Source organism: Oncorhynchus keta, unplaced genomic scaffold (genome assembly GCF_023373465.1).
Source record: "Oncorhynchus keta strain PuntledgeMale-10-30-2019 unplaced genomic scaffold, Oket_V2 Un_contig_14950_pilon_pilon, whole genome shotgun sequence".
Lineage (NCBI taxonomy): Eukaryota > Metazoa > Chordata > Actinopteri > Salmoniformes > Salmonidae > Oncorhynchus > Oncorhynchus keta.
This window is the reverse complement of record NW_026279044.1, coordinates 366,888-381,011: the sequence shown is the minus strand read 5'-3', so window position 1 is coordinate 381,011 and position 14,124 is coordinate 366,888. Positions and strand designations below refer to the sequence as shown.

The following is a 14,124-nucleotide window of genomic DNA, read 5'->3' as shown; positions in this document are numbered from 1 at the left end:
ACGAGGTGGAAATGCGATAACCCAGAAAAGAGACGGCTCGTTTAGAGAACACGCATTTCTCAGCCTTGACGTATAGGTCATGCTCCAGCAGTCTACCAAGCACCTTGCGCACCAGAGACACATGCGCGGTGTGAGTGGCCGAGTAGATCAGAATGTCATCAATATAAACAACCACTCCCTGCCTACACAGGTCCCTGAGAATCTCATCTACAAAGGATTGAAAAACGGCTTGAGCATTCTTTAACCCATACGGCATGACGAGGTACTCATAGTGGCCTGATGTGGTACTAAATGCGGTTTTCCACTCGTCTCCCTTCCGAATACGCACCAGACTATACGCGCTCCTGAGATCCAGTTTTGTGAAGAACTGCGCTCCATGGAATGATTCCACCGCCGTAGCGATGAGAGGTAGAGGGTAACTATACCCCACTGTGATGGCGTTTAGACCTCTATAATCAATAAACGGACGCAAACCTCCCTCCTTTTTCCTCACAAAAAAGAAACTTGAGGAGACGGGTGAGATGGAGGGCCGAATGTACCCCTGTCCCAGCGACTCCGTGACATATGTCTCCATTGCCAACGTCTCCTCCTGGGACAGCGGGTACACGTGACTCTTGGGAAGCGCAGCGTCTACCTGGAGATCTATCGCACATTCCCTTCCCGGTCGATAAGGTGGTAATTTAGTCGCTTTACTGAAAGTGATTGCCAAATCGGCATACTCAGGGGGAATGCACACCGTGGAACCCTGGTCTGGACTCTACACCGACGTGGCACCGATGGAAACTCCCAAACACCTTCCAGAACACTCCCCTGACCACCCCTGGAGAACCCCCTGTCTCCACGAAATTTTAGGACTGTGCCGGGCCAGCCAGGGAATCCCCAGCACCACTGGAAACGCAGGCGAATCAATAATAAAAAGACTGATGCGCTCCCTATGATTCCCCTGCGTCACCATGTCCAGTGGGACCGTGGTCTCCCTGACCATCCCTGACCCTAATGGCCGGCTATCTAGGGCATGCACGGGGAAAGGAGAATCTATCGGCACCAGCGGAACCCCTAACTTAAGGGCGAGTCCGCGATCCATAAAGTTCCCAGCTGCGCCTGAATCGACTAGCGCCCTATGCTGGGAAGAGGGAGAAAAGTGAAGGAAAAAAGTTAAGACAAACATGTGACCAACAGGGGGTTCTGGGTGAGTTTGATGCTGACTCACCTGGGGTGACCGAGAAGCGTTCCGCCTGCCATCTCTACTCCCAGACGGACCCCCCCCCAGCACCGATCAGACGTGTGTCCTCTCCGACCACAGTTGGTGCAGGGAAGGCCTCCTCCTCCGGTACCCTTTGGCGCAGCCCCTCCCAACTCCATCAGAATGGGACCGAAGGGGCTGGGTGGTGGAACGCACAGGACCCTCTCTGAACGCCCGCGGGCAGCCAGCAGATTGTCCAGTCGAATGGACATGTCAATCAGCTGATCCAGTGACAGAGCGGTGTCCTCTCGGAGACTACACCTGTAGTGGTCCATAAGGGCCTTGTCGTTCCACCCAGATCCTGCTGCCAAGGTCCGGAACTCCAGCGCGTAATCCTGGGCGCTCCTCCTCTCCTGCCTGAGATGAAATAGTCGTTCTCCCACCGCTCGGCCGTCTAGAGGGTGATCAAACACTGCACGGAAGCGTCGGGAAAACTCAGGGTAGTGCTCCCGTGCTGAGTCTGGGCCATTCCAGACTGCGTTCGCCCACTCCAGAGCACGACCCGTGAGGCAGGAGATGAGGACACTCACCCTCTCCGCTCCTGAAGGAGTGGGTCTGACCGTGGCCAGGTATAGCTCCAGCTGAAGCAAAAACCCCTGGCAACCCGTCGCCGCTCCATCATAAGCCCTCGGTAGCGTCAGACGGAGGGTGCTGGAGTCGGGAGATGGGGAGTCCGGAGCCGGGGGTGCCGAAGGTGGAGAGAAGAGACCACTCCTCTCCCATCGGTCCATTCTCTCCATCACTTGATCCATCGCGGATCCGATCCGATGGAGGACGGTGGTGTGGTGGAGAACCCGTTCCTCCATCGATGGGAGAGGGTTGGCTGCTGCTCCTGCTGACTCTATTCAATTTGTGGTGCGGGATTCTGTAATGCCCCGGGTGTCGTGTGTGTGGAGTCAAACGCAGGAGACAGAGAGTGCAATGGTGTGCTTCTTTAATAGCACCAACGCACCACAGGGTGCTCACAATATTAACGGCCCCAAACACAGGGGATGAAAATGTACAACGGAAAAATGCACGGCCAGGCACTAACACGTACCTCTACAACAGAGCCGAAGGTTACACTGAATAATCCCGCACAACAACCAGGCGGGCCAGCTGTCTAATAAAGACAAACTAATCATTCATAAACAGGTGCTACCAATAAACATAGAAGGAGGGGGAGGAAAGACAATCAGTGGCAGCTAATAGGCCGGTGACGACGACCGCCGAGCGCCACCCGCCCGGGAAGGGGAACCACCCTCGGTCGGACTCGTGACACATGCCCATAACAAGATGCAGTCACTAATATGCTTGAAAATATGGAGAGTGGTACTCAGTAATGTGTTGTCACACCCTGATCTGTTTCACCTGTCTTTGTGATTGTCTCGAACCCACCTCCAGGTTTCGCCCATCTTCCCCATTGTCCCCTGTGTATTTATACCTGTGTTCTCTGTTTGTCTGTTGCCAGTTCGTCAAGCCTACCAGTGTTTTTTCCTCTGCTCCTGTCTCTCGGTTGCTCCTGTTTTCTTGTTTTCCCGGTGTTGACCTCACTGTCTGCCCTGATCTTGAGCTTGCCTGCCATCCTATACCTTTGCCCCACCTATCTGGATTACTGACCTCAGCCTACCCCTACCCTGAGCCTGCCTGCCATCCAGCACCTTTGCTCAACCTCTGGATTACTGTCCTCTGCCTACCCCTACCCTGAGCCTGCCTGCCATCCTGTTCCTTTTCCCCACCTATCTGGATTACTGACCCCTGACTGCCCTTGACGTGTCTTTTGCCTGCCCCTGTTGGATTAATAAACTGTTGTTACTTCAACTTTGTCTGCATCTGGGTCTTACATGAAACGTAATAGTTGTATTGGATTTGCCCCAAATATAACATTTTATTCAGGACAAAAAGTTAATTCCTTGCCACATTTTTTGCAGAATTACTTTAGTGACTTGTTGCAAACATTGTATGTACAGGCTTCCTTCTTTCACTCTGTTCATTAGGTTAGTATTGTGAAGTAACTCCAATGTTGTAGATCCATCCTCAGTTTTCTCCTATCACAGCCATTAAACTGTATAATTGTTTTAACTTCTTGCGACGAGCCAACCCGGATCCGGGATCATGACTACAGCCTCAAGCCCATTACCATAACGCAACGTTAACTATTCATGAAAATCGCAAATGAAATGAAATCAATATGCTAGCTCTCATGCTTAGCCTTTTGTTAACAACACTGTCATCTCAGATTTTCAAAAATATGCTTCTCTACCATAGCAAAACTAGCATTTAGCATTTAGCGTTAGCATTTAGCATTAGCATTTAGTATTAGCATCACCAGGCAACATTTTCACAAAAACCAGCAAAAACATTCAATAAATCATTTACTTTTGAAGAACTTTGGATGTTTTCAATGAGGAGACTCTCAGTTAGATAGCAAATGTTCAGTTTTCCTGAAAGATTATTTGTGCAGAAGAAATCGGTCCGTTTTCTGCGTCATGTTTGGCTACCAAAAAAAAAACGAAAATTCAGTTATAAAAACGCAGAACTTTTTCCAAAATAACTCCATAATTTCGACTGAAACATGGCAAACGTTGTTTAGAATCAATCCTCAAGGTGTTTTTCTACATATCTCTTCCATGATGTATCGTTCCTGGAAGTGTGCTTCTCCCTCTGTATCGCATGGTAAAATGAGTGCCACTGAGAATTGCGCACCAATTTATACAAAGGACACCGGGCGGACACCTGGCAAATGTAGTCTCTTATGGCCAATCTTCCAATGATAGGCCTACAAATACGTCACAATGCTGCAGACATCTTGGACGAACGGCAGAGAGCATAAGCTCGTTCATCTTGGTTTCGCCTGTACTATCAGTTCTGGGGCACTCACAGATCATATCTTTGCAGTTTTGAAAACTGCAAAGTTTTCAAAGCTGCCAATTATATGCATAGTCGAGCATCTTTTCGTGACAAAATATTGCGCTTAAAACGGGCACATTTTTTTTAATCTAATAATGACATAGCGCCCTAATAGGTTGAAGAGGTTAAAGTCTTCATTGGCCTCAAGGTGAAATCCCAATCGGTTTCCTTCCTCTCTGGCAACCGATTTAGGAAGGACACCTATATCTTTGTAGTGACTGGGTGTAATTAATAACTTCACCATGCTCAAAGGGATATTCAATGTCAGCTTATTTTTTTACCCATCTACCAATAGGTGCTCTTCTTTGTGGGGCATTGGAAAACCTCCCTGGTCTTTGTAATTGAATCTGTGTTTGAAATTCATTATTTGAGGGACCTTACAGATAATTACAGATAATTGTATGTGTGGGGTACAGAAATTAGGTAGTCATTCAAAAATCATGTTAAACACTATTATTGCACAGAGTGAGTCCATGCAACTTATTATGTGTCTTCTAAAGCTCGTTTTTACTCATCAACTTATTTAGGCTTGCTATTAGAAAGGGGTAGAATACTTATTGACTTTTCAGCTTTTAATTTTCCCTTAAGTCGATCATGGTTATTGATCCTGCTGTATCTCTTCTAGTGATAAAAATATGACAGTATTACCAATGATTTGACATTGTTTCCTGTGCTTGGAGTTGATTGTGTCATTTTGGTGCATAATAGGGAATTGCGTCTCCATGGAGTGGTAATACTAGCCAGACTGCTGCCGTCGGTCAGAATTGAGTTTAGCTAAGTGCTGTCTGGCCTGACAATGGGGATACATGGACACCACCCTAACTTATGAGGGATGAGGAGCAGCGAAAGAGAGAGGATGGGTGGGAGGAGAGGAGAGGAGAGACAGGAAGGGGAGAGAGAGAGAGAGAGAGAGAGAGAGAGAGAGAGAGAGAGAGAGAGAGAGAGAGAGAGAGAGAGAGAAATTACAGGAGGCACGTTACAGAGTATGAAGGTTGGTTAAATGGCACTCTGCTGTGAAGATTGCAGACCCCTGATGATGTCCAATCTGGACTGAAGTGCAATCACATTAAAGATGCTGGAAACACTTTCTATGTGCAACACTTTCTATGTTGTGTAATACATTATGGATTCATTTTATGGCATTATATAGCCTGTTATAGAGCCACAAGCTATACAGTCCTATACCAAGTGTATATTACTCAATAACCACTTTGCAATACACAACAAATGCATTTTTGTATTTGCTTCCACACACTTAGCCATTGTTGATGTAGTATACTGTATAAATATTACATATGTCAGTGATGCACTTATGTACACTGTCTTCTAAGTGGTTATTGGCATAACAATGTGTTTTTTTACTGTCATTTGCCTAATGCAGAGTGATCTCTTCCAGGCCTACTCTGTACCAAACCAATATGGCATTCCACATACAGAGGTAAGTGGGGTTATAGTAACCTACCTATCCCACTGTCATTTTTTATGTAGCCCTTTCATGCAGTCAAATGACCACGTGGCCTTATGGGTGGAATATTATCCATATTTTTCATCATTTCATAATGAATAAACATGTTTTTTTAACAGTTGAAAATCCGGTGTTTGATTATATTTCAGTTTTCTGTAATATACAGTATATTCAGTGTAATATTGGGATGAGAATTCAAAATGGAATACATTTCAACTCTATAACTGACATGGTACATGTGTTTAATTTTTTGTAATCCCATAACTATGTGTGTGAGGTGTAAACATTTGTTTCAAAGTAGATTTGTTTAAGACTACCAAGAAACACTCTGTGTGACCCTGCCCACTGCAGTAAAAGTTGAACATATATTTTGGATACTCTTTCTTCCTGTATCTCAGTTGGCCAAGCTACATCAGCTATCCATGCAGCAGAACATGCAGCAGAGTCCCATGTGCCAGCCGACTACAACCGTTCTCCCTGGTATGAGCTTACTTTATTTAGCCCAAATGGCAGTCAAATACATTTAACAGTGAGTAACAATAGTCATAAAAGCTGTAGGAGAGGTAGGGATCAGAAAGCATGCAGCAAAACTGAACCTGATGTCCTCTCTTGATGGCTGATGTTAGTCCCCAGCGAACATTATCCACTAACTACACTACAGCTAGATTTTGGCTTGGCACTTACTGGTACTGTAACACTTACTGCAGCGGCAGGTAGCCTAGTGGTTAGAGCCAGTCACCGAAAGGTTGCTGGATCAAATCCCCCAGCTGACAAGCTAAAAATCTGTTGTTCTGCCCCTGAACAAGGCAGTGTTCCCCGGGAAGGCTGTCATTGTAAATAAGAATTTGTTCTTAACTGACTTGCCTAGTTAAATAAAGTTACAATTAAATACCCCCCCAAAATTGTCTTATATTCTATTAGTCATATTTTAATATCATCTGCCAAATATCAGTACCATCAACAGTTTGTCGGGGAAGGATGAGCTGCAGGGACAGAACATATCCTGTTACAACAATGCTAAGTGAAGGGATCCATGTCATCAACCCAACTGATTATGTGCTTGTGGCGGTGAAGATGAGAGGAAGCTCCCTACAGCTCTTCATATTTGGCAGTGAAAAGGGAACGTATTATAAGAAATGATGTGTTCCGCCACTGTTTCAGAGAGCCTGGAGAAAGGTGGCGTGTTAAACATAAGTCTATTCAAATGGAAATGAGCTGCTTAGCTAAATCTAGCTGTTATACCACCAAATATATATATCATTATGCTAGTTTCAGTGGAGGCTCTGATTTGGGGAGGACGGCTCATAATACATGCTGGAACGGTGTGAATGGCGTGGCATCAAACACAAGGAAACCCTGTGTTTGATGTTGTTGATATCTTTCCGCTTATTCCTCTTCAGCAATTACCACGTGCCCATCCTCTCCAATTAAGGTGCCACCAACCTCATGTGGCTGGTTTGCTTGACCTGCAAACCACATTTAATGTATGAATGTATGAAAGGGATTGTTAAGTTATATATTTTCTCTCACTAGGGATGGAATCAAACTCCCAGACATCGCAGGAGCTCCTTATTCCAAATGACGTGAGCAGTTAATTGAACACAATATTACATTCTACATTTAAATTATTTTTTTCAGATATCCTCTGGGTTAAGTCTATTCAGAAGGTGAATTGAACTTGCAATTAAATTCTAGGAAATTTGAAATATACTAATTGAAAATAATTGCCGCTTTTCAATCATTGAATGTGAATTTAAATTAATCTCCTAAATTGACTGAATTTAAATGGCATTTACCCGCAACCCAAAATGCTGTTATTCAGAACAATCTACTCTAGGCTTCATTCCAAACAACACATCAAACAGCAGCATAAGCAGAAATATCACATTGCACGTAAACAACTCATAGAAGCAGGTGACACCAGCTAGACAGATGCTCAAGGGTTGAAAGTGGGCGAGAGACTGTAGTCTTGGGTAACTTCAAAGGAGAGATGGGGATACATCTTGGCAACATACTAATTATCCAAGTCATTATAACCCCAGACGAACCCAAGGTCGTTGGGATTTTGAGCCGATATGGATCCCCTGGTGTTATTGTCTGGGTTCCAGTTGCAGTGTCTCGGAGGGACTCCCATGAATACCCAGTAAATCCTCTCATGTTCCCTGACCTACTTAGACACTCTCTCTCTCTGCTGTCAAAACAGCCAATAAAAAACAGCCAGCAATTCTCTCCCTCTCACTCAGACACCGCATGTGATGCCTCTCCAATCAGAGCAAAAGACAGAGATGCTGGAATACATTCGGAAAGGAAGACTGGCTGTCTGACTATTTGAATGGATCAGAGACTTCATGTACTCTACAGTCTTGAAATGAATCACACCATGACAGAATGCAATAAGCTCTCCTATTCAAGATGACATGCCAACCAGACATAACTGTTGGACAACGCTTTTCACCCCAGCAAACCCTTAAATACCAAACCTTCCAATCCATCAGTGGAATGGCTGGTGCTGTAGAGTGGGGTACATGACTGGGACAGCTGAGTCTAAGCTCTCCCTCTCTCTCTCTCTCTCTCTCTCTCTCTCTCTCTCTCTCTCTCTCTCTCTCTCTCTCTCTCTCTCTCTCTCTCTCTCTCTCTCTCTCTCTCTCTCTCTCTCTCTCAGAATCAGAGCAAAAAACTGTAGGATTGAAGATCCATTCTTAGAGGTGCAGTGGGAGTTTTAGGCTGGGTCCATCTCAATAGTCTGAAACAGCTTCCTCTCCTCATCAGCTTATCTTGATCTGCACTGATCTGAATACATAGCAGAGGTAAAAACAATCTGTGGACATACGAGGCATTTGCTTTCCCCTGTCCTACCCTCCCACGGGACTGCAGCTGAAGAAAAGGAGATGAGGTAAATAGGTCACATATACTATTGAGATGTAGCCTTAGGGTACAGAGACAGAGGCATTGAGGAAGAGCTTAGACATGGTCAGCAATATACTGTACTTCTGCCTAGGGAAGATTTAGGATGGATAAAAATGGTGACTCTCCCACCACATCCTTCTTCCTGTGTCATTTTCCAAATGACTACTTCAGCAGGAATTCTAAGATAATATAGGCCAGTTACACAGTAGCAGCTGAGGTGAAACAGTTGAGGTGAGGCATGCAGTGTTACTGTACTGTGTATGCCCTGCTTAGGACTGGTAATCACCAGCGTATACAATGCTCTATTTGCTGCATGGTATTTCCCTTTCTTTACACTAAATCAGGAAGCCCCTAGAGCTCCTACACATACCTCTGAAATTGGCCCTTCAGACATTCAAAATGAGCCTTCTACTCCACATTGCTTTTGGATTACAATGGTCTAAACATAACTTTGTTTTTAACAATCAATTTAAGATAAGCATCAGGATGAATTGGTTCAGTTTGCTGAGAATTCATGGATTGTTCTGAGGTACTCTCCCAGCAGGGGAGGTCTGTGTTAGTGGTGCTCATTGTCTCCCAGGGCTGCTCTTTAGCCTGGCTGTGCTGTGCCAGTGCCTAGCTAGCTGCTCCCAGAATAATCTGCTGTGCCAAGAATAGCCAGAGACCAACCAGGATTCTGTGTGACCAATCTGATGCTGCGAAACAGGACTGTGACTTCTCAGGAAAGGAATGTGAAATACAGAGAGAAGGACAGAAGCAGGAGAACTGTGTGTGTGTGTGTGTGTGTGTGTGTGTGTGTGTGTGTGTGTGTGTGTGTGTGTGTGTGTGTGTGTGTGTGTGTGTGTGTGTGTGTGTGTGTGTGTGTGTGTGTGTGTGTGTGTGTGTGTGGGTGTGTGCGTGCGTGCGTGCGTGCGTGCGTGCGTGCGTGCGTGCGTGCGTGCGTGTGTGTGTGTGTCGCAGCGGCCACTATCAGTCATCCATCATTAAACTGCCAACACACACATACTGGGGATACTCCATCAATGTCAAGGCCTCTCACTGTATATCTGACAGCATTTTTTATTTACTTTTTTATTTCACCCATTTAACCAGGTAGGCTAGTTGAGAACAAGTTCTCATTTGCAACTGCGACCTGGCCAAGATAAAGCATAGCAGTGTGAACAGGCAACAACACAGAGTTACACATGGAGTAAACAATAAACAATAAACGTCAGTAGTAACATAGTAGAAAGAAAGAAAAAAAATCTATATACATTGTGTGCAAAAGGCATGAGGAGGTAGGCAATAAATAGACCATAGGAGTGAATAATTACAATTTAGCAGATTAACACTTGCGTGATAAATGATCAGATGAACATGTGCAGGTAAAGATACTGGTGTGCAAAATAGCCCGAAAATTAAATCAAATAAAAACAGTATGGGGATGAGGTAGTTAAATTGGGTGGGCTATATACCGATGGACTATGTACAGCTGCAGCGATCGGTTAGCTGATAAGATAGCAGATGTTTAAAGTTGGTGAGGGAGATAAAAGTTTCCAACTTCAGAGATTTTTGCAATTCGTTCCAGTCGCAGGCAGCAGAGAACTGGAAGGAAAGGCGGCCAAATGAGGTTTTGGCTTAGGGATGATCAGTGAGATACACCTGCTGGAGCGCGTGCTTCGGGTGGGTGTTGCCATCGTGACCAGTGAACTGAGATAAGGCGGAGCTTTACCTAGCATAGACTTGTAGATGACCTGGAGCCAGTGGGTCTGGCGAAGAACATGTAGCGAGGGCCAGCCAACTAGAGCATACAGGTCGCAGTGGTGGGTGGTATAAGGTGCTTTAGTAACAAAATGGATGGCACTGTGATAAACTGCATCCAGTTTGCTGAGTAGAGTATTGGAAGCTATATTGAGTCCAGGATCGGTAGGATAGTCAGTTTTACAAGGGTAAGTTTTGCGGCATTGTTGCGAAATAGAAAGCCGACTCTAGATTTGATTTTGGATTGGAGATGTTTGATATGAGTCTGGAAGGAGAGTTTGCAGTCTAGCCAGACACCTAGGTACTTATAGATGTCCACATATTCTAGGTCGGAACCATCCAGGGTGGTGATGCATGCGGGTGAAGGCAGCGAACGGTTGAAAAGCATGCATTTGGTTTTACTAGCGTTTAAGAGCAGTTGGAGGCCACGGAAGCAGTGTTGCATGACAGCATAACTGACAGCATAACCCTGCCATTGTGGCCTGACACCCTGCACTCACCCTTCGACCCTTGGAATAGACTCTGATCTTTAGGCCTAGCATGATCCTCCGGCCTTGGCCATTGTTCTCTAGAAACAGAAACTGATAGAAAGAGGATAACATCTTCTAAGACCCAATATAAACACATGTCAGTATCTTGTGAACTAATGTCAGCAAAAAGACACTACACAAACCGTCCGGATTATACTGTAGATCATGTTTTGAATTATTTTCCTATTCCGTTTTCCATTAGCCAAGAGATGCTTCTCTTCTGGGTCGTGTTTGGGAAGTGATTTGTTTGGAAAGTTGCCACGGTGATGGAAATCAATAACCTTTTAGCTACTCAGATTAATAAGAGGCAAATTTGCCGACTCTCGCTACCCTGTATCTTTTACCGGGGCACGGCGCACTGCAATTAAGGAAGAGGTTGGAAAAACAGTGTATTTCACATGCGTGATAGATGACAGGGCCATAACATACAAACAATGTGATCACAATGTTTAGAGAGGAGTGCATTTCATACACAGACCATAGAAGACCAACAATAGCATGTAAGTACATTCTCAACACAAGCTTTTGCAATTATTGTTAGCATTTTTAATCATTATTAATAGTTAGCATCATCATCATCAACACCACTTTCATATAGCCTACAATAGCTTTGTTTGATGTATTGCAATATTGAGACTTGAAACAACTGTCAATGTAATAAATAACTCTTAGGCAAATCTCTGCTTAAATAGATATCCACTGGATATAGTTGTCCATCCATCCATCCATCCACCTATTGTTCTATGTCTTGCAGCTGATAGGCTCGATCATCGGCCGACAGGGCACTAAGATCAATGAGATCAGGCAGGTGTCGGGGGCTCAGATAAAGATCGGCAGCCAGCTGGACGGAACCAATGACCGACACGTCACCATCACTGGCACACCAGTCAGCATCAACCTGGCTCAGTACCTCATCACCTCCTGGTAAGGCCATTGGCCAATGCGATCCAGGCTAACCAATCAGCAGGAGAGGGGATTTGGCAGGTAGAGGGAATTCTGTTTCCATAACAGGCCAGGTTAAAGGTTAAATAACTTGGGGATAGGCAGTGATGAGGTCATTGTGCTCTTGTTCTGGTAATAACCCCTTAGATAATTCATACACCTGTATTGCATTGTACTGTATTCTAATATATGGTATTGTAAGCCACTCTTCTCTCTCCATAGTTTAGAGACAGCTAAATCCACGGCCCAGGCAGCCTCCATGGCCACCACCAACATGGCTGACCTTAATATGGTCTTCACACATCCCGCTTCCCCGGCCTCCTCCCCCCACACCGCCTCCACTCTGGCAGCCATGGGTACCCTCTCCCCCACCCCCGTCATGGGCCACCCCTATGGCGCCCTACCCTTCTCCAGTCTGTTAGGGGTCAAGTCTGTCCCCTTCCTGACTCTCTCCAGCCCCGCCCCCCAGGTCGCTGTCACTGCCTCCCCTTCCCAAGCCTCCCTGGCAGCCTACACTACCAAAATCTCCTCGGCCAACTGCATCAAGAAACCCGACAGGCAGAAGTTTGCACCCTACTGATGCTACATACTACACGTCGCTAGCCTTCTTCTGAAGGCTGGAATTAAGGACAACTGTCTCTTACGGCTACATCTCAAATGACACCCTATTTCCTACATAGTGCACTCTATGGTGAATAGGGTTTCATGTGAGACTTGCCCTATGTTCTTCCAATCACGCCCTGATGTAGCCATATCTGCTGCCAGAGTTTATCTTGGCTGTACTTTATAATTCACCACAAGGAAGAGACCAACAGAGATTTGGAAGAAAGCTATCATAAGGTATACTATACATTACATATATAGATGATTTGTGAGTTCCCCATGAATTAATGGACCGCTTTCACCCCCACCTCATTCTATTGTTATTTATCACTCGTATAGAGCACAGTCCTAACTTGGGAAATGCACTTGGAATTTCATGTAAATCATGCACTGATGTAATGGTAAGTGTGTATCTCTCGAGTTAGGAATAGGCCCAAAAGTATTTATCCTTCAGTGAATTTGTAAATTATAATCTGATACGGATGGCTGCTCAACTGTATGATGCTTTTATACAATGTCTGTGATTGCTTCTTGAAGTTTTTAAGAAAATCTGTTTGGGAAGAAAAATATTGTGTTTTTATGCCTTTGTGCTATAGCTAGTACTGTACTGTTCAGTGTTATGTTGTTTTGTTGGGTTTTTTGAAATGTGCAACTAGTTTTTATCTTGTTTCTTTGTGTTGTTTTGTTTATTAAAAGCATTTGTTTCTTGAGGTAGCTGCAGGTATGAGTCTCCCTTTAAATTCTACCTTTGTCCATTAAAGGTGGAGTCTGCAACTTCTTTGTTGCCTGTGGTAACCAGAAGAAATGCTCAAACAGTCAATGTGCAAACAAAAACACACTCAAAAACAAAAGCCAGTCAGTGTGCTCCAAACATACTGCAAAATATAATGAAACACCCAAGTAGTGGTCCTGCTTTTCTTTTTTCTTTTACAGTTAATCAATATTTTTGAAACCACAGTGAAGAAGGCGCTTGTCAAACCACTTTACACACCGTATAAAAATGACATAACACCAATTCTCCTCCAGCCAGGTTATTTTTATTTCCCCCCTAACTGTCACGAGCCAGTGGGTGGCACGTCATTCCAAATGCCAGGTTTTTGGAGGGATGCTCTTCGCATCATTGTGCTCTTGTCCTAGAACAATAACTGCAGTGAGACAGACAGGCTCCTCAACCCCACTGGAGCAGAGGGCTCCGCCTGCATTCACAAATACCCGGCACACAGACAGGGTTACTGTCACGGTTTTCAAATGGTGAAGAAGAGTCGGACCAAACTGCAGCGTGTCGATTGCGATCCATGTTTATTTAAACAAACGTAAAACACGACTAAACACGAACACTACAAAACAATAAACGAAACGAAAACCGAAACAGCCTATAAATGTGTCAACTAACATCTAACAAGGACATCAAGACACTCAGGACAATCACCCACAATACAACCAAAGAATATGGCTGCCTAAATATGGTTCCCAATCAGAGACAACGATAAACACCTGCCTCTGATTGAGAACCACTTCAGACAGCCATGGACTTTCCTAGAACACCCCACTAAGCTACAACCCCACTAAGCTGCACACCACATACAAAAACCCATGTCACACCCTGGCCTGACCAAATACATGAAGAAAAACACAAAATACTTCGACCAGGGCGTGACAGAACCCCCCTAAGGTGCGGACTCCCGAACGCACCTCAAATCAATAGGGAGGGTCCGGGTGGGCGTCTGTCCATGGTGGCGGCTCCGGCGCGGGATGTGGACCCCACTCAGTTAATGTCTTAGTCCCCTCTCCTTGCGTTCCTGGAT

At 45.0% G+C, this 14,124-nt stretch overlaps 1 protein-coding gene across 2 annotated transcripts in view; it reads left to right on the top strand.

Moving 5' to 3' along the window:
• LOC118361450 (poly(rC)-binding protein 4-like) overlaps window positions 1-13,039 on the top strand; it is a 53,428-nt gene extending 40,389 nt beyond the window's left edge. The window contains exons 10-14 of one of the 2 annotated variants that reach the window (XM_035741394.2): window positions 5,529-5,570; window positions 5,996-6,077; window positions 7,131-7,180; window positions 11,529-11,698; window positions 11,939-13,039. In XM_035741394.2, coding sequence (XP_035597287.1) covers window positions 5,529-5,570; window positions 5,996-6,077; window positions 7,131-7,180; window positions 11,529-11,698; window positions 11,939-12,296 — 702 coding nt within the window. In that variant the 3' untranslated portion in view covers window positions 12,297-13,039. Of the gene's footprint in view, window positions 1-5,513; window positions 5,571-5,995; window positions 6,078-7,130; window positions 7,181-11,528; window positions 11,699-11,938 lie in introns of both variants that reach the window. The other variant, XM_035741393.2, reaches the window with a different exon arrangement.
• Window positions 13,040-14,124: the final 1,085 nt, after the last annotated feature.